Source organism: Mirounga angustirostris, unplaced genomic scaffold (genome assembly GCF_029215605.1).
Source record: "Mirounga angustirostris isolate CCGP_5_RB_7025 unplaced genomic scaffold, mMirAng1.0.hap1 SCAF_9, whole genome shotgun sequence".
Lineage (NCBI taxonomy): Eukaryota > Metazoa > Chordata > Mammalia > Carnivora > Phocidae > Mirounga > Mirounga angustirostris.
Window position 1 is genome coordinate 54,754,630 of NW_026991717.1, and position 19,953 is coordinate 54,774,582.

At 36.4% G+C, this 19,953-nt stretch overlaps 1 protein-coding gene across 3 annotated transcripts in view; it reads left to right on the forward strand.

Annotated features, from left to right (window-relative positions):
* Positions 1-19,953, forward strand: part of FAM227B (family with sequence similarity 227 member B) — a 213,309-nt gene that overhangs the window by 22,405 nt on the left and 170,951 nt on the right. For all 3 annotated transcript variants that reach the window (XM_064570500.1, XM_064570499.1, XM_064570498.1), the window contains exons 8-9: positions 310-414; positions 3,801-3,899. In XM_064570500.1, coding sequence (XP_064426570.1) covers positions 310-414; positions 3,801-3,899 — 204 coding nt within the window. The remainder of the gene's footprint in view (positions 1-309; positions 415-3,800; positions 3,900-19,953) is intronic.

A 19,953-nucleotide genomic window follows, 5' to 3' on the forward strand; every position in this document is an offset into this window, starting at 1 on the left:
TCTTTATGGGTAGTCTAGCTAAAATTCTTGATCATTTGAGTTGTCAAAGTTGGTTCTGAAATATGATTTTGTTTTGCTTTTGGATTTGGCATATGAATATGCCAGGGCTCTTAATTTGAGAGAATCAGAAAATAGGAAGATTTTTTTTAAAGTAGGATAAATAGTTTTCACTTATTTTAATAAATGGAAGTAAAATAATTATGTTAATGAGTTATGGTTAAATATTTATCTGTCTTCTGTAGTCCTGTCAGACGACTTTACTGGAAAGGGTAAAGTAATGACTGTTGTGTGATATTTCCCTCTTTCTAGGGTTGCAGCTTCTCAGGATTCAAAACAAATGAGCTTACTCAACTACCCAGACATTTGGATGCTGAACGAATTTATCTTTTTATTTTAAAAGCCCGTAACTTTGATGTACGTAAACATTTTTATTGTATGATACATTTTGAGAATATGATTTCATGAATCAGACTTTTATTTAAAGCTATGACAAATTAGGTGATAAGCATGATTGAATTTTGAGGGCCTTAAGTCTGGCAGGAAAAGACCAGTGATGCTTAATGCTTTGATCACCAGAAAAGAATGTATTAGATTCTGTGTTACTGCCTCAGGTGTCTGAGGTTGCTACTGTGCATTGTCTTGGCATGTGACTGTAATGAGTGTTTTCCCCTCCCTCTGCCTGCTTTATCAGCTTAAGAGATTTTAGTCTGTTTATTTTGACCCCAGAATAACTTATGAGAGCCCTTCTCTACAACGCCACCTTTTTCCAAGTGTCTGGGGAATTTTTGAGTAGTATCCCTATAAGATAGCAAATTGAAAAACTGCAGGCATAGACAGTAACTAGATCATTGCCCATTGCTTGCCAAGGGTAGGATGAGAGTTGGGTGCTACCTAATATTGATTTCCCCCTTAAATATTAGGTGGTCACCTAACAAGGTTTCTATTTCTTGCAGGTTTCAACAATGTTCCTTATACCCCAGGCAGATTCCTTCCAGATAGTTCTCTGGGATGGACTTGGCCTTGGAGTGAATTACTTAAACCCCTCCTAGAAGGGGGCCAAGTCCATCCCTCACCTCCCCATCCCTCACCTCCCCATCCCTCACCTCTCCATCCCTCACCTCCAGCCTTCCTGTGCCTCTTCATTTCTCAACATAAAATCCCTGTTGTTTTCTCACCTACTATAGTTCATCAGAAAGAGCATAATCCACCATTAAACCCTGTTTTTTCACTCTCTTCAAGATGTCATGTTCCAAGAAGTAGAGTGTGATTGACCTGTTTACCCCTCAGTTAGGCAACTACAGAGCACCTAAATTGACAATTATATCTAGTATGATTCAGTAATGATACTCTGTCTTATTTTCCATACTGATAACAAATGTTTTTCAATTCTCTTTTATATTTTGTGGGATTTTGGTGAGAGTAAAGACTTAGTCTGCCCCCTTTATATGATCACCTGATCCCATTTTTGTAGAGAAAAACTATAGATGCTAATTGTAGTTATGCCTGGATCATGAGCCTATTTATTTGTTTCTCTGACTATATTTTCACAATTTCCTTGGGAAAAAGGCTTTATTGTTATAAAAAGAAATTGATAAATTATTGTTGTTAAAATAAGTTTATAAATGTTCTGGGTAATCTATAATATTCTAACATTCCATGTTCTAAGATGGTACTGTATTTTAAATATGGGTGCATGTACATCTAACACAAATCATAAGGCAATCACATAAATAAGGCATAGATGTACAGCTATGAGAAATTATTAATATGGTTAATTTGGAGGATACTGGCATTATTGAAAGAAATAGGGAAGTGAGGAGTGGAAGTAGATATGGGTAGGGGGTGGGTAGAGTATGACAAGCATCTGGGTATATCTGGGCATAGATACCAGTGTTTTATTTGTTAATACCCCTACCTGATTTCAAAAAAAGAATTTAAATTGGCTTACTATAGCATGTACAATGCAATGGCATTGAAATAAATAGATAATGAAATTAGAGTGAAGAGAATATAAGTGTAGGAAAATAAAAATATCAGGAAAGGTTATTTCATAGAAATGCTTATAGTAACAGACCAAAAGATTGAATTTATGGATCTGAAACTTGGAAAGAGAAGGTTATAGGTTTACTGTTACATGAATGAAGGTATGGGAATCCATGGAATTGATGAATTCACCTAAACCCATCAAAACACATTCCTGTGCCATACAGTCATTATCCTCTGTATCACCCAGAATGGAACTGTGGCTACAGGTGATGCTCAGTAAAAATTTTATTGAATTAAAATGAGTGAAAAATGATCTATATTATAAATAAGAGGAGCAAGCTAAGCCACAGGCATACTGATATACAGGAATAGAAATTCAAGAGAAAATTAGAAGTAATTTTATCCAACCTAGACTCAATGTTAGAACCAAGTTAGATAATCTAAGTTTTAAGGTATGTTTACATTTACTTGACTCAAAAAAGTATCACACAGTCGGGAGGGGAGAGGAGAGAACCATTTAACTTTTTAAACTGGGTTTTGGGCTTCTTAGCCAATTTTAATTTTTTGGTTGTTTTGACTAAATATTGATATACTTTAAAGAACTTGAAATTTTACTGAAAAAGGAAGTTAGTGATACTAAACATAACCAAACTTAGAAACAGTTATGGAGTGTATAGTTAAAAGCATCTTTGCTTGAAATTTGCAAATAATTTAAACAAAATTATTTTCCCCCATATTTCAATTTTCTACTTTTTTCTTTATGTATTTCACATATCTTCTTTGTAATGAAAAAATACTAAATCTAAGCTGTTAAGTACTAAGTACTAAATTGAAGCTGTTACCAGTGTACTCCATACTATAATTAGTGGCCTATGGAAGACAAGTGCCCCCACAGAATATGTAAGTAATCTTTTTGGTATAAAAGTCTGCATGATGTCCTTTTTGTAGACATGTGTTGAGGAACAGGAATTCATACCTATGGATTTCATTAAAGTAAGTCTTGAACTCTACTGAATCTGGTATTTAAAAACTTTTAGTAAATAAGTAAGATAAAAATGATGTATTGAATGTGACTATTCAAACCAAGATTTACCTTATGTGACAATTTTTTATCAATTTCTTTAAGAATACACTCTGTTTGGATGGAGTCTAGACTTATGATGGGGTTTGTTGGGATAGAATTCAGAGATATCTGTCTTTAGAAATTATAGCATGTACCTTGGAGTTCGCTGTTCTTTGTCTAGCCTACACTGTCATTTTAATAGTTACTAGGCAAATGTAATTGTTGAGTATATGAAATGTGATTAGTGTGACTGATGAATTTATTTTATTTCTTTTAATTTATATATAAATTTTAAAACTAATAGTTGATTCCATTATTGAAAACTTTCAATTATGGTTGGAGCAAAATCACAACTATGTATTTATGAAGCCTGAATACTGATCTAGTATTTATGATGAAAATTTATTCTTCAAATTGAGATGTGCCTTAAGTATAAAATATATACAATATTTGAAAGACTTATTCCCACAAAAGAATGCAAAATATTTCATTAAGAATTTAATGCCCATATGTTGAAATAACATTTTAAATATATTTGATTTAATAAACTTTATCCTTAAAATTAATTTCACTTTTTATTTTTATAAAGTGGCTACTAGAAAATTTAATATTATATATATGGCACAATTAAATTTCTTTTGAAAAATGCTAGTCTATAACCACTGAATACATACTCTTTATAAAGCCTATTTGCATTAACATGTTTTATAATGGACTTTAATTTGACGTCCATGCATCTTTTGTTCCATAGGAAAAGGTTTTCAAAATCTGGAAGACCCATTTTCTCTCAGAAGCCTCTATTGCCCTTTTACATGATTCCTTTTGGTGGTGGTTTCTGCATAAATTTAAGGTATAATGTTATTTTTTTTTAATATTCTTATGTTAATCCCCATACATTACATCATTAGTTTTAGATGTAGTGTTCCATGATTCATTGTTTGTGCATAACACCCAGTGCCCATGCAGAATGTGCCCTCAATACCCATCACCAGGCTAACCCATCCTCCCACCCCCCTCCCCTCTAGAACCCTCAGTTTGTTTTTCAGAGTCCATCGTCTCTCATGGTTCATCTACCCCTCTGATTCCCGCCCCTTCATTCTTCCCCTCCTGCTACTTTCTTCTTCTTCTTCTTCTTTTTTTTTTTCTTAACATATATTGCATTATTTGTTTCAGAGGTACAGATCTGAGATTCAACAGTCTTGCACAATTCACAGCGCTTACCAGAGCACATACCCTCCCCAGTGTCTATCACCCAGTCACCCCATCCCTCCCACCCCACCCCCCACTCCAGCAAGCCTCAGTTTGTTTCCTGAGATTAAGAATTCCTCATATCAGTGAGGTCATATGATACATGTCTTTCTCTGTTTGACTTATTTCACTCAACATAATACCCTCCAGTTCCATCCACGTCGTTGCAAATGGCAAGATCTCATTCCTTTTGATGGCTGCATAATATTCCATTGTATATATATACCACTTCTTCTTTATCCATTCATCTTTCGATGGACATCTTGGCTCTTTCCACAGTTTGGCTATTGTGGACATTGCTGCTATAAACATCAGGGTGCACGTACCCTTTCGGATCCCTACTTTTGTATCTTTGGGGTAAATACCCAGTAGTGCAATTGCTGTGTTGTAGGCTAGCTCTATTTTCAACTTTTTGAGGAACCTCCATACAGTTTTCCAGAGTGGCTGCACCAGCTTGCATTCCCACCAACAGTGTAGGAGGGTTCCCCTTTCTCCGCATCCCTGCCAACATCTGTCGTTTCCTGACTTGTTAATTTTAACCATTCTGACTGGTGTGAGGTGGTATCTCATTGAGGTTTTGATTTGGATTTCCCTGATGCCGGGCGATATTGAGCACTTTTTCATGTGTCTGTTGGCCATTTGGATGTCTTCTTTGGAAAAATGTCTGTTTATGCCTTCTGCCCATTTCTTGATTGGATTCTTTGTTCTTTGGGTGTTGAGTTTGATAAGTTCTTTATAGATTTTGGATACTAGCCCTTTATCTGATATGTCATTTGCAAATATCTTCTCCCATTCTGTCGGTTGTCTTTTGGTTTTGTTGACTGTTTCTTTTGCTGTGCAAAAGCTTTTTATCTAGATGAAGTCCCAAGAGTTCATTTTTGCCCTTGCTTCCCTTGCCTTTGGCGATGTTTCTAGGAAGAAGTTGCTTCGGCTGAGGTCAAAGAGGTTGCTGCCTGTGTTCTCCTTTAGGATTTGGATGGACTCCTGTCTCACATTGAGGTCTTTCATCCATTTTGAGTCTATTTTTGTGTGTGGTGTAAGGAAATGGTCCAGTTTCGTTCTTCTGCATGTGGCTATCCAATTTTCCCAACACCATTTGTTGAAGAGACTGTCTTTGTTCCATTGGACATTCTTTCCTGCTTTGTCAAAGATGAGTTGACCATAGAGTTGAGGGTCCATTTCTGGGCTCTCTATTCTGTTCCATTGACCTATGTGTCTGTTTTTGTGCCAGTACCATGCTGTCTTGATGATGACAGCTTTGTAATAGAGCTGGAAGTCTGGAATTGTGATGCCGCCAGCTTTGCTTTTCAACATTCCTCTGGCTCTGCGGGGTCTTTTCTGGTTCCACACAAATTTTAGGGTTATTTGTTCCATTTCTTTGAAAAAAGTGGATGGTATTTTGATGGGGATTGCATTGAATGTGTTGATTGCTCTAGGTAGCATTGACATCTTCACAATATTTGTTCTTCCAATCCATGAGCATGGAACGTTTTTCCATTTCTTTGTGTCTTCCTCAGTTTCTTTCATGAGTATTTTATAGTTTTCTGAGTACAGATCCTTTGTCTCTTTGGTTAGATTTATTCTTGGGTATCTTATGGTTTTGGGTGCAATTGTAAATGGGATTGACTCCTTAATTTCTCTTTCTTCTGTCTTGTTGTTGCTGTATAGGAATGCCACTGACTTCTGTGCATTGATTTTATATCCTGCCACTTTACTGAATTCCTGTATGAGTTCTAGCAGTTTTGGTGTGGAGTCTTTTGGGTTTTCCACATAAAGTATCATATCATCTGCAAAGAGTGAGAGTTTGACTTCTTCTTTGCCAATTTGGATGCCTTTGATTTCTTTTTGTTGTCTGATTGCTGTGGCTAGGACTTCCAATACTATGTTGAATAGCAGTGGTGATAGTGGACATCCCTGCCACGTTCCTGACCTTAGGGGAAAGCTCTCAGTTTTTCCCCATTGAGAATAATATTCGCTGTAGGTTTTTCATAGATGGCTTTTATGATATTGAGGTATGTACCCTCTATGCCTATACTCTGAAGAGTTTTGATCAAGAAAGGATGCTGTACTTTGTCAAAAACTTTTTCTGCATCTGTTGAGAGGATCATATGGTTCTTGTTCTTTCTTTTGTTAATGTATTGTATCACATTGATTGATTTGCAGATGTTGAACCAACCTTGCAGCCCAGGGATAAATCCCGCTTGGTCGTGGTGAATAATCCTCTTAATGTACTGTTGGATCCTATTGGCTAGTATTTTGGTGAGAATTTTTGCATCCATGTTCATCAGGGATATTGGTCTGGAATTCTCCTTTTTGATGGGGTCTTTGTCTGGTTTTGGGATCAAGGTAATGCTGGCCTCATAAAATGAGTTTGGAAATTTTCCTTCCATTTCTATTTTTTGGAACAGTTTCAGAAGCATAGGTATTAATTCTTCTTGAAATGTTTGGTAGAATTCCCCTGGGAAGCCATCTGGCCCTGGGCTTTTGTTTTTTGGGAGATTTTGGATGACTGCTTCAATTTCCTTAGTGGTTATAGGTCAGTTCAGGTGTTCTATTTCTTCCTGGTTCAGTTTTGGTAGTTGATACATCTTAGGAATGCATCCATTTCTTCCACGTTATCTAATTTGCTGGCATAGAGTTGCTCATAATATGTTCTTATAATTGTTTGTATTTCTTTGGTGTTGGTTGTGATATCTCCTCTTTCATTCATGATTTTGTTTGATTTGGGTCATTTCTCTTTTCTTTTTCATAAGTCAGGCCAGGGTTTATCAATCTTGTTAATTCTTTCAAAGAACCAGCTCCTCGTTTCATTGATCTGTTCTACTGTTCTTTTGGTTTCTATTTCATTGATTTCTGCTCTGATCTTTATTATTTCTCTTCTCCTGCTGGGTTTAGGCTTTATTTGCTGTTCCTTCTCCAGCTCCTTTAGGTGTAGGGTTAGGTTGTGTATTTGAGACCTTTCTTGTTTCTTGAGAAAGGCTTGTATTGCTATGTACTTTCCTTTTAGGACTGCCTTTGCTGCATCCCAAAGATTTTGAATAGTTGTGTTTTCATTTTCATTGGTTTCCATGTATTTTTTTAATTCTTTAATTTCCTGGTTGACCCATTCATTCTTCAGTAGGATGCTCTTTAGCCTCCATGTATTTGAGTTCTTTCCGACTTTCCTCTTGTGATTGAGTTCTAGTTTCAAAGCATTGTGGTCTGAAAATAGGCAGGGAATGATCCCAGTCTTTTGGTACCGGTTGAGACCTGATTTATGACCTAGGATGTGATCGATTCTGGAGAATGTTCCATGGGGACTAGAGAAGAATGTGTATTCCATTGCTTTGGGATGGAATGTTCTGAATATATCTGTGAAGTCCATTTGGTCCAGTGTGTCATTTAAAGTCTTTATTTCCTTGTTGATCTTTTGCTTAGATGATCTGTCCATTTCAGTGAGGGGGATGTTAAAGTCCCCCACTATTATTGTATTGTTGTCGATGTGTTTCTTTGCTTTTGTTATTAATTGCCTTATATAATTGGCCGCTCCCATGTTAGGGGCATAGATATTTACAGTTGTTAGATCTTCTTGTTGGATAGACCCTTTAAGTAGGATATAGCGTCCTTCCTCATCTCTTATTACAGTCTTTGGTTTAAAATCTAATTTGTCTGATAGAAGAATTGCCACCCCAGCTTTCTTTTGGTGTCCATTAGCCTGGTAAATGGTTTTCCACCCCCTCACTTTCAATCTGGGGGTGTCTTTGGTTCTAAAATGAGTCTCTTGCAGACAGCATATCGATGGGTCTTGTTTTTTAATCCAGTCTGATAGCCTGTGTCTTTTGATTGGGGCATTTAGCCCATTTACATTCAGGGTAACTATTGAAAGATAGGAATTTAGTGCCATTGTATTGCCTGTAAGGTGACTGTTACTGTATATTGTCTGTGTTCCTTTCTGGTCTGTGTTACTTTTAGGCTCTCTCTTTGCTTAGAGGACCCCTTTCAAGATTTCTTGTAGGGCTGGTTTTGTGTTTGCAAATTCCTTTAGTTTTTGTTTGTCCTGGAAGCTTTTTATCTCTCCTTCAATTTTCAGTGACAGCCTAGCTGGATAGAGTATTCTTGGCTGCATATTTTTCTCATTTAGTGCTCTGAATATATCCTGCCAGTCCTTTCTGGCCTGCCAGGTCTCTGTGGATATGTCTGTTACCAATCAAATGTTTCTACCATTGTAGGTTACAGATCTCTTCTCCCGAGCTGCTTTCAGGATTTTCTCTTTGTCTATGAGATTCGTAAGTTTTACTATTAGATGTCGGGTTGTTGACCTATTTTTATTGATTTTGAGAGGGGTTCTCTGTGCTTCCTGGATTTTGATGCCTGTTTCCTTCCCCAAATTAGGGAAGTTCTCTGCTATAATTTGCTCCAATATACCTTCTGCCCCCCTCTCTCTTTCTTCTTCTTCTGGGATCCCAATTATTCTAATGTTGTTTGGTCTTATGGTATCGCTTATCTCTCGAATTCTGCCCTCATGATATAGTAGTTGTTTATCTCTCTTTTTCTCAGCTTCTTTATTTTCCATCATTTCATCTTCTATATTACTGATTCTCTCTTCTGCCTCATTTATCCTAGCAGTTAGCGCCCCCATATTTGATTGCACCTCATTAATAGCCTTTTTGATTTCTACTTGGTTAGATTTTAGTTCTTTTACTTCTCCAGAAAGGGTTTCTCTAATAACTTCCATATTTTTTTCAAGCCCAGCTAGTATCTTTAAGTGATGATTCTGAACTCTAGATCTGACATCGTACTAATGTCCGTATTGAGTAGGTCCCTGGCAGTCGGTACTACCTCTTGTTCTTTTTGTTGAGGTGATTTTTTCCGTTTTGTCATTTTGTGCAGAGGAGAATAGATTAATGAGAGAACAAAATGCTAGCAGAGTAAGAACATCCCCAGAAAATATACTCTAAACAAATCAGAAAAGACCTGAAGCAGTGGGAAAAGAAAGGGAAAGAGAGAAAAAAGAAAAAGAAAAAGATAAAGATAAAAACAAACAAAAACAAACAAAACAAAACAACAACAACAAAAACCAGAATGTGATCAAATATGATCAGGCTGGTATATAGATCAGTGCCACACACTAGATTTTGGGTGTATTTTGGTCTGATAGAAGAAAGTGCCTCCCAAAATTTTAAAGAAAGAAAAACTTATATATGTACAAAAATAAGGGTTGATATGATGAAGGAATGGAATATGACTGTAAAGATGGAAATTATAAAAAATTTTATAAAAGGAATTGATAAGAAGTTGTTTAAAAAAAGAAAGAAGAGGATTTAAAAAAAGAAAAAAAAAGGGAGAGAATGTGATCAGGCAGGGGAGTAGAAAAAACCATATACTAGAGATTTAGGGTATATCTTGATCTGTTAGAAGAAACTATCTCAAAATTTTAAAGAGAGAACAACTTATATATATAAGCCAAAAATATGGGTAACTACTATGAAGGGATAGAATATGACTCTAAAAATGAAAAATAAAAATATTTTTTAAAAAAGGGATTGATAAGATGTTGGTTGAAAAAGGGAAAAAGAAAAATCCAAAAAAAAAAAAAAAGAAAAGAACAAAAGACAGTTAAAAAAATTAACTTTAAGGACTAAAGAATCATGGTAAAAAAGCCATGAATTCTATGTGCAGTATTCCCCTAGCGCTGGAGTTCTGCCCTTCTCATTGATCGGTAAACTTGGTCTTGGCTGGCTGTTCTCGCTGATCTTCTGGGGGAGGGGCCTGTTGCCGTGGTTTCCAAATGTCTTTGCCGGAGGCAGAATTGCCCCGCCCTTGCTGGTCCAGGCTAATTAATCTGCTCGGGTTTGCTCTCCGGAGCTTTTGTTCCCTGCAAGCTTTCTGCTCAGCTTTGGAGGCGGAGAGTGAAAATGGCGGCCTCCCAATCTCTGCCCCGGAGGAGCCGAGAACTCGGGGCCCCGCTCCTCAGTGAGCCCAGAGAAAAGCTGTCAGTCACTTCCGTCTCCCCGGTCTCCGGCTGCACTCCGTGCTCACCCGGCCTGTGACCGCGCGTTTCTATCTCTGGCACCCAACCCCGGGTGGAGTCTCCAAACCCAGCAGATCCCTGCGGTGCACTCCCGCGTGGCTCCTCCCGGGGGAGGAAGGTGAGTCTCCCCGGATCTGCCGCTTGTTGGGTCCCTGCTGGAGGAGCAGGGGCCCGACTGGGCCGCGGATCACGGTTTATGGCCACCCCGAGCTGAGAGCCCGCGCCTGGGCTCCACCTCTGCAGCCGGCTTCCCTGGTCCGTTACCAGGAGCTCTGCCACACTCAGGGACCCCCGGGCTTTCTGTGACCCCGAGGGTCCTGAGACCACACTGTCCCGGAGGGTTCCACCCCCCGCTTAGCCACCAGAGTGACGTCCCTCGGCGGAGCAGACTTTTAAATTTCCGATTTTGTGCTCCGTGGTTCTATCACTTGCCAGAAGCGGCTGACAGAGGCCCCTCCCCCGCCGTCTATCCTCCCAAATATCGCCTCAGATTCACTTCTCCGCACGTCCTACCTTCCAGAAAGTGGTCGCTTTTCTGATGAGAGAGTTGTTGCTCTTCTTTTCTTCGATCTCCTGTTGAGTTTGTAGGTGTTCAGAATGGTTTGATCCCTATCCAGCTGAATTCCTGAGAGGAGATGAAATCCAGGTCTCCTACTCCTCCGCCATCTTGCTCTGCCCCTGGTATAATGTTATTTTTTAAACTTCTTTTTTTAAGTTGATTTGTGGCACAGTTAATTTTTTAGTAGAGGTGGCACTGATACAAAAAAATATTTTTCTAGATCCTTTCACAGAACTTGGATTTTTAGTATTCCACATATGTTAGAAATCCCGTTTAAAATCTAGAGTTCTTTCAGAGGAGTTAAAACTTCAATATGGATTTCAAAGATACTGAGTCTTCATTAATCAGAAAAAGATCAGTGAAATCAAGCAGTGTATTGAATAATAAAGTTGTAGCTTAACTTAGTATTATGATGTGCTGACAAACAGCTAAACAGAAAACCCACTGCAAATCAGTGACATTGAAGGAGGTTTCATTTGGAAAATAGTCTACAGAGCAGATGGAGAAAGGGTCTTTACTTGATTCGGAAAGGTAGAAAACTCTGATTAGGATTAAGAAAAAAAAGGCATCTGGTTATTTGGGAAAGATATCTGGAAAACAATAGGAGAATGAAAATAAGCAGCACATGAGTCTTATGGTAGAGAATATGTGAGCCCGGAAAAAGTGGTGAATACCAACCATTATTGTGTGGCTTCTGGATCTGATGAGTGGAAGATAAGGATAACCGCAGGGATCACATAAGCCTTAAGAAGGTGTGCCACCCCATCAAGGAAGCCTGAAAATAGACTCCACTCTCCACCTTTCCCCAGCTCAAATTACTCACACAAATCTGCTTATGGATTGTCACAGGAATTTTACACCATGAAGAAATTGGTACAAACCATTCAGTTGGTGCTTTATGTTAGAATAAACTATAGATTAGACTAACTCTAGGTTAAGAATATCTGTCCTATATTTCTGATATTGTTAGGAGCTCTGGATGAAGCATAGGAAATGGTATATCAGAAATATAAAGATAATTGCTGAGGAAAATTTGTGAAATCAGGAGTTTCATTACCTGAAATTTCTTTCTCTAGATCTGGATCCTGAATTTATGTTTTTCCATGAAAACAGAGAAACACTACATTCCCACTTAAATCCGTTGAGATTATATATAACAAGTTTTTGAAGAAAACATAATTTAGCAGTGTTCTAGTTATTTTTTTTGTCAGGCAATAATAGGATTTTATTGCTTTGAACAAACACAGACTTAACACAAAAATGTTAATGACTCACTAGATTTATAAGATTATTTTGGGAATAACAAGGAATTAGAATTTTTTATCATTTCCTTTTTTTTTTTTTAAGTAGGCTCCATGCCCAGCAGGGAGCCCAGTGTGGGGCTTGAACTCACAACCTTGAGATCAAGACCTGAGCTGAGATTAAAAGTTGGATGCCTAACCAACTGAGCCACCCAGGTGCCCCTAGAATTTTTTATCTTTAATCAAACTATTCTCTAGAAACTAGTTTTCTGAAATTAAAATGTAATAACTTAGTAATAATTTTAAAACATTATAATTTAATAAGATTTCTAGTGTCATGATTTTTGACATGTTTCAAGAAGCAATATATTCAGCTGGATCAGTGTTCTGCTAGTGTTCTAGGGAACTGAAAGGGGCAATTTGGGGGTCCAGATCAAATTGAAGCAAACTTTCCATTATTTAACTAGAACTCTTCCTCTTTCATCTGTTTAGTTCATTGCATTTTATCTATGATTTTATTTCTAAGAGGGTTTATTGTTAAATATATATATGATATATATAAATATATATGTTAAAATGGATGCAAAATACGTAAGTTCTATCTACTTTGGAAGAATAAATAGTACTGGTTTTATACCTGGAATATAGTAAAACCATGAACCACTTGTTCAATTTAGTTACCAAGAGTATAATATGAAAAAATACATAATCATACTCTAGAATATAGCATGCTTCAGTATGGTGGCTCTAAAAGTTATTTCAGTGATTGTTATATGATTAATATAAAACCAAATTTCCTTTGTTTATTGCCCATGATTTAGTGATAACTTGGTCTAGTAGAAAAAATACTGAAGTTGGATCCAGAAAACTAGAATTTAAATCTTGTTTTCCCAAGTTTGAGACTTTGGGCTAGTCAAAAAATCACTCCTGAGCTTCACTTATCTCATCTCTAAAAAACAAAACAGGTAGAAGATAACATATATCCTGCTTTTTTCCCCTAGGGTTGTTGTATTAAAAGTGACATGAATGAGAAGACACCTAGTAAACTATGAAATACTATATAAATGTAATATGAGATTCAATATAATAGAGTTAAGAGATCTGGCTTTCAAAAACAAGTTTACCCAGTTAGTAAATGATGTGACCTAGAATAGTTATTTACTTCTCTAAATCTTTCATAAATAAAAAAATCACCTACTTTACATGTTTGTTGGGTTAAATGAGAAAGTACATGTAAAGTTGTTTGTTTATATGGAGCTACATATATAGTAAGTGTTCAGTGGATGTATCTATCATCACCATCATCATTGTCATTATTATTATTACTATTATTATTATTATATTTTTAGAACACAGTGTTCCAAAAATCGCTGGCCAATGTATAGGCTAATGACAAAAGTTTCCCTGATGATGTTTGACTAGAAGAATTTTAGTAATGATATTTCAATATGCTTAATGTTTTTAAAAATTGCCCTTGAGACTCGGGCTTCCAAAAGACTCAGAAAGCTGGAAAGCACATCATTCCCATTCATATAACAACAAAGAAAAGCCATATAACCTATAAAATTAACAACTTTTTTGAATTCATCATATAGAGTAGATTTCAAAACAAAGAATGTTGCCAGGGGAAAAAGAGAGTAATTGTATGATGATAAAGTGGTTGATTCATCAATATAACATAACAATCCTAAAGATATATGCACCTAATAAAAATGCTTTGAAACACATTTAATAAAAACTTTTAAAACTTCAGGATAAATGGGAAACTTCATAAGTACACTTAGGTGTTTCAATACCTCATTCTCAATAATTAGTAGACTATACAGAAAACCAATAATGATATAGAAGACTTGAGCAATACTGTCAACCAGCTTAATTGATCTAATTTGACATTTATTAAATATTCCTCCCAACAACAACAGAACACATTAAATATTTACCAACTATTTTCTGGACTAGGAAAACATCCTAATAAATTTAAAACTAATTTAAGTCAAACACAGTATGTTTTCAGACCAAAATGGAATTATAAATGAATCAACAGAAAGCTATCCAGAAAATCCTCAAATATTTGGAAACTAAATAACACATTTCTCAGTAACTGTGGGTCAAACCAGAAATCAATAGAGAAGTTGGAAAGTATTTTGAATTTAATGAAAATACACATTAAAATTCGTGGGATGTGGGGTGCCTGGTTGGCTCAGCTGGTTAAGCATCTGCCTTTGGCTTAGGTCATGATCTCTGGGTCCTGGGATCAGGCCCTGCATCAGGCTCCCTGGTCAGTGGGAGTCTGCTTCTCCCTCTCCCCCTCCCCCACTGCTCATGCATTCACTCTCTCTCTCTCTTTCAAATAAATAAATAATTATGTTTTAAAAATATAAAATAAAATTTGTGGGATGTAACTCAAGCAGTATTTAGAAATTTAGAGGACTAAAATAACTATATTAGAAATAAGATCTCAAAAACTGTGACCTCAGCTTCTATCATAAGAAACTAGAAAAAGAGGAATAAAATAAACCCAAAATAACCAGAAGAAAGGAAATAATAAAGATCAGAGAGGCAACTAATAAAAGGAAAAACTGAAAAACAAGAAATTAGAGAAAATCAATGAATCCAAAAGCCGGTCCTTCAGGAATCCTAAAAAGAGGTGATTTCAGAGGAATTGGAAGTCTCTGTTTCACAGACAGTAAGCATAGCAGAAATAAAACCCAGATACAGCTTAACACTTAATTGACTCAAACCCCTAGAGGCTAATAAAAGAAGAAGCACACCTATATCCAAGCATAAATACCTCAGTTTTTACTGTCCTATGAAGATGTCCAGGTCTCAAACAAAAATTACAAAATACATGAAGAAGGAATGGAATTGATGAGTTGTTAGGTATGAAAATGTTCACCTTAACAAGATAATGCCAGATTGTTTCCAAACTGGGTGTACAAATTAATACTCCCATCATTAATGTATAAGAGTTCCTAAATAACCAAAGGTCAAAGAAGAAATCACAAGAGAAATTATAAAATACCATGAGACAAATGAAAACAAAAATACAACATAACAAAACTTATGAGATGTCGTAAAAGCAATGCTAAAAGAAAAATTTATAGCTGTAAACACATTTTAAAACAGTATCTCAAATCAACAACCTAACTTTACACATTAAGGAACTAGAAAAAGAAGAACAAATTAAACCCTAAACTAGCAGAAAGAATGAAATAATAAAGATTAGAATGGAGACAAATAGAGAATAGAAAAACAATAGAGAAAATCAACAAAACAAAAAGTTAGTTCTTTGAGAAGATCAACAAAATTGACAAAACTTCAGTTAGATTGACTAAGAAAAAGACAAAGGACTCAAATTACTAAGATCAGAAATTAAAGTGGGAACATTACTATCACCAGAGAAATAAAAAGGATTATCAGAATACTATGAACAAATGTGTGATAACAAAATTGGATAACCTATATGGAAATGGACAAATTCCTAGAAACATGCCATTTTCCAAAACTAAATCGTGAAGAAATAGACAATCTGAATAGACCTATAACTAACTAGTAAGGAGATTGAATCAGTTATCAGAAACCTCCCAACAAAGAAAAGCCCTCTACCAGATAGATGGCTTCACTGATGAATTCTAGCAACATAAAAAAATTAATACTAATCTTCTCAAACTCTTCCAAACAATCAACAAGGGAACATTTCCTAACTCATTCTATGAGGCCAGCATTTCCCTGATACCAAAGCCAAAGATACTATAAGAAACAAAAAAATCTACACACCAATATCCTCTTTGATGAATATTGATGCAAAAATTCTCAACAAACCACTAGCAAACTCAATTCAGCAGCATATTAAAGGATTATATACTCTGACCAATGGGATTTATTCCCAGAATGCAAGTATGATTTAATATATGTTAAATAGCTTGATCTAATAGATATGCTGGTAACCTGAATACTCAACAGCTGCAGGACACATTTTCTTTTCAAGCATACTGAAATATTTAGCTACTAAGTTATTTATTAGATTTTATTTATTTATTTTTGAGAGAGAGACAGAGAGTGAGCAAGCACAAAGTGGGAGGGATGGGCAGAAGGAGGGGAGAGAAGCAGACTCCCTGCTGAGCAGGAAGCCCAATGTGGGGCTTAATCCTAGGACCCTGAGATTATGAGTTGAGCCGAAGGCAGAAGTTTAACTGACTGAGTCACCTAGGCGCTCCCATACCAAAATATTTATTAAAAATGACCATACCATCTTGCCGTTTAGTCTCCTGTGGAGGTATTTATGGTATGGGCACTAGGTTCACTTATATTAATTAAACATATATTCTGGAACTTTCTGTTTGAGATCATTTCTATTCTTCATACACGTTAAATATAGATTGTATAGTTGAAGCATGCTAAATTTCTTGACTACTAAGTTACATATATATATAGAATCTCATTTAATTCTAACACAACCCTGTATCTTAGAACCACTGTCTATTACAAACATTGCTAACTATTAATATTTATTATTTTTGCTATTTTGTCCTTCCATTAACTTATTACACAAGTATGGGAGCTCTGTTGGGTCTTAGAAGATCTAGATTTTGGTCTGGCTCTCAATTACTTAACTTGTATAATCTTAAACCTCGTAATCTTTCTGACCATTAATGCAATCACTAAAATAGAGGGATTTAAGCTAGGTGGTAACCAACTTCCATTTTAGGTCTAAGGTCCTATGCATTTATAAATCCCAGCTCGTTTGGCTTGCCAATTTTGTAGAAAACTATGACTAAATTTGATAATTTTGGGTGTTTATTACCAAAATTGATTAATGCCAGTTTGTGCTTCTATAAGTGACATTATGGATAAATTTGGACTCTTTATTTATTTATTTTTTAAAGATTTTATTTATTTATTAGAGAGAATGAGACAGAGAGCATGAGAGAGGGGAGGGTCAGAGGGAGAAGCAGACTCCCTGCCGAGCAGGGAGCCCGATGCGGGACTCGATCCTGGGACTCCAGGATCATGACCTGAGCCGAAGGCAGCCGCTTAACCAACTGAGCCACCCAGGCGCCCTGGACTCTTTATTTTTATTACTTAATTCATGTATGTAGACTCTAATTCACTTTTGCACTGCTTAATAGAGCAAGAATTCAGGATGCTAGTGCTTTATTTTAAAGTTTTTATTTTAATTCCAGTTAACATAAATGTTATATTAGTTTCAGATATAGAATATAGTGATTCAGCACTTCCATACATCACCTGGTGCTCCTTACAATAACTGCAGTCCTTAATCTCCATCATCTATTTAACACAACACCCCAATCCCCACCCCTCTGGTAACCATCAGTGCTCTATAATTAAAAGACTGTTTCTTGGTTTCTCTCTCTGTGTCTCTTATTTTCCCTTTGCTCGTTTGTTTTGTTTCTTAAATTCTTAAATGAGTGAAATCATAGGGCATTTGTCTTTCTCTGACTGACTTACTTCACTTAGGATTATACACTCTAGCTCCATCCATGTCATTGTAAATGGCAAGATTTCATTTTTTATGGCTGAATAATATTGCGTTGCAATATATCACATCTTCCTTATCCATTCATTGATGGACACTTGGGCTGCTTCCATATTTGTGCTATTGTAAATAATGCTGCCATAAACACATGGGTGTATGTATCACTTTGAATTGTGTTTTTGTATTCTTTGGATAAATACCCAGTCGTGGGATTGTTGGATCATAAATTGGATTAACTTTTTGAGGAACCTTCATGCTGTTTTGCAGAGTGGCTGCACCAGTTTGCATTTCCACCAACAGTGCAGGAGGGTTCCCATTTCTCCATATCCTCTCCAACACCTTTTGTTTCTTGTGTTGTTGATTTTAGCCATTCTGACGGAAGTAAGGTGATATGTCCTTATAGTTTTGATTTGCATTTCCCTGATGGTAAATGATAATGAACATCTTTTCATGTCTCTGCTGGCCATCTGGATGTCTTCTCTGGAGAAATGTCTGTTTATGTCTTCTGCCCTTTTTTTAATTGGATTATTTGGTTTTTGGGTGTTGAGTTTTATAATTTCTTTATATTTTTTGGATACTAGCCTTTTATCAGATATGTCATTTGCAAATATCTTCTCCCCTTCTGTAGGTTGCCTTTTAGTTGTGTTGATTTTTCCGTTGCTGTGCAGAAGCTTTTTATTTTGATGTAGTACCAATAATTTATTTTTGTTTTGTTTCCCTTGCCTGAGGAGATCTATCTTCTTTGCAGAAATGTCTGTTCATGTCTTCTTCCCATTTCTTGATTGGATTATTTGTTCTTTGGGTGTTGAGTTTGGTAAGTTCTTTATAGATTTTGGATACTAGCCCTTTTTCTGATATGTCATTTGCAAATATCTTCTCCCATTCTGTCAGTTGTCTTTTGATTTTGTCAACTGTTTCCTTTGCTGTGCAAAAGCTTTTTATCTAGATGAAGTCCCAATAGTTCATTTTTGCCTTTGTTTCCCTTGCCTTTGGACATGTGGCTAGCAAGAAGTTGCTGTGGCCGAGGTCGAAGAGATTGCTGCCTGTGTTCTCCTCTAGGATATTGATGGATTTCTGTCTCCCATTTAGGTCTTTCATCCATTTGGAGTCTACTTTTTGTATGGTGTTAGGAAATGGTCCAGTTTCATTCTTCTGCATGTGACTGTCCAATTCTCCCAACACCATTTGTTGAAGAGACTGTCTTTTTCCCATTGGACATTCTTTTCTCCTTTGTCAAAGATGAGTTGACCATAGAGTTGAGGGTCCATTTCTGGGCTCTCTATTCTGTTCCATTGATCTATGTGTCTGTTTTTGTGCCAGTACCCTACTGTCTTGATGATTACAGCTTTGTAAGAGAGCTTGCAGTCTGGAATTGTGATGCCACCGGCTTTGCTTTTCTTTTTCAACATTCCTCCGGCTATTTGGGGTCTTTTCTGGTTCCATACAAATTTTAGGATTATTTGTTCCATTTCTTTGAAAAAAGTGGATGGTATTTTGATAGGGATTGCATTGAATGTGTAGATTGCTCTAGGTAGCATGGACATTTTCACAATATTTGTTCTTCCAGTCCATGAGCATGGACGGTTTTTCCATTTCTTTGTGTCTTCCTCAATTTCTTTCATGAGTATTCTATAGTTTTCTGAGTACAGATCCTTTGTCTCTTTGGTTAGATTTATTCCTAGATATCTTATGGTTTTGGGTGCAATTGTAAATGGGATCGACTCCTTAATTTCTCTTTCTTCTGTCTTGTTGTTGGTGTATAGAAATGCCACTGATTTCTGTGCATTGATTTTATATCCTGCCACTTTACTGAATTCCTGTATGAGTTCTCGCAATTTAAGTTGAGTCTTTCAGTAGTTACTCTGAATGTAAATGGGCTAAATGTCCCAATCAAAAGGCACAGGGTATCAGATTGGATGAAAAAGCAAGACCCATTGATATGCTGTCTGCAAGAGACTCATTTTAGACCCAAAGACACCTCCAAATTTAATGTGAGGGGGTGGAAAACCATTTATCATGCTAATGGACATCAAAAGAAACCTGGGGTGGCACTCCTTGCATCAGACAAATTGGATTTTAAATCAAAGACTGTAGTAAGAGGTGTAGAGGGACACAATATCATACTTAAAGGATGTATCCAACAAGAAGATCTAACAATTATAAATATTTATGACCCTAACATGGGAGCAGTCAATTATATAAGCCAATTAATAACAAAATCAAAGATACACATCAATAATAATACAATAATAGTAGGGGACTTTAACACCCCCCTCACTGCAATGGACAGATCATCTAAGCAGAAGATTAACAAGGAAATAAGGGCTTTGAATGACAGACTGGACCAGA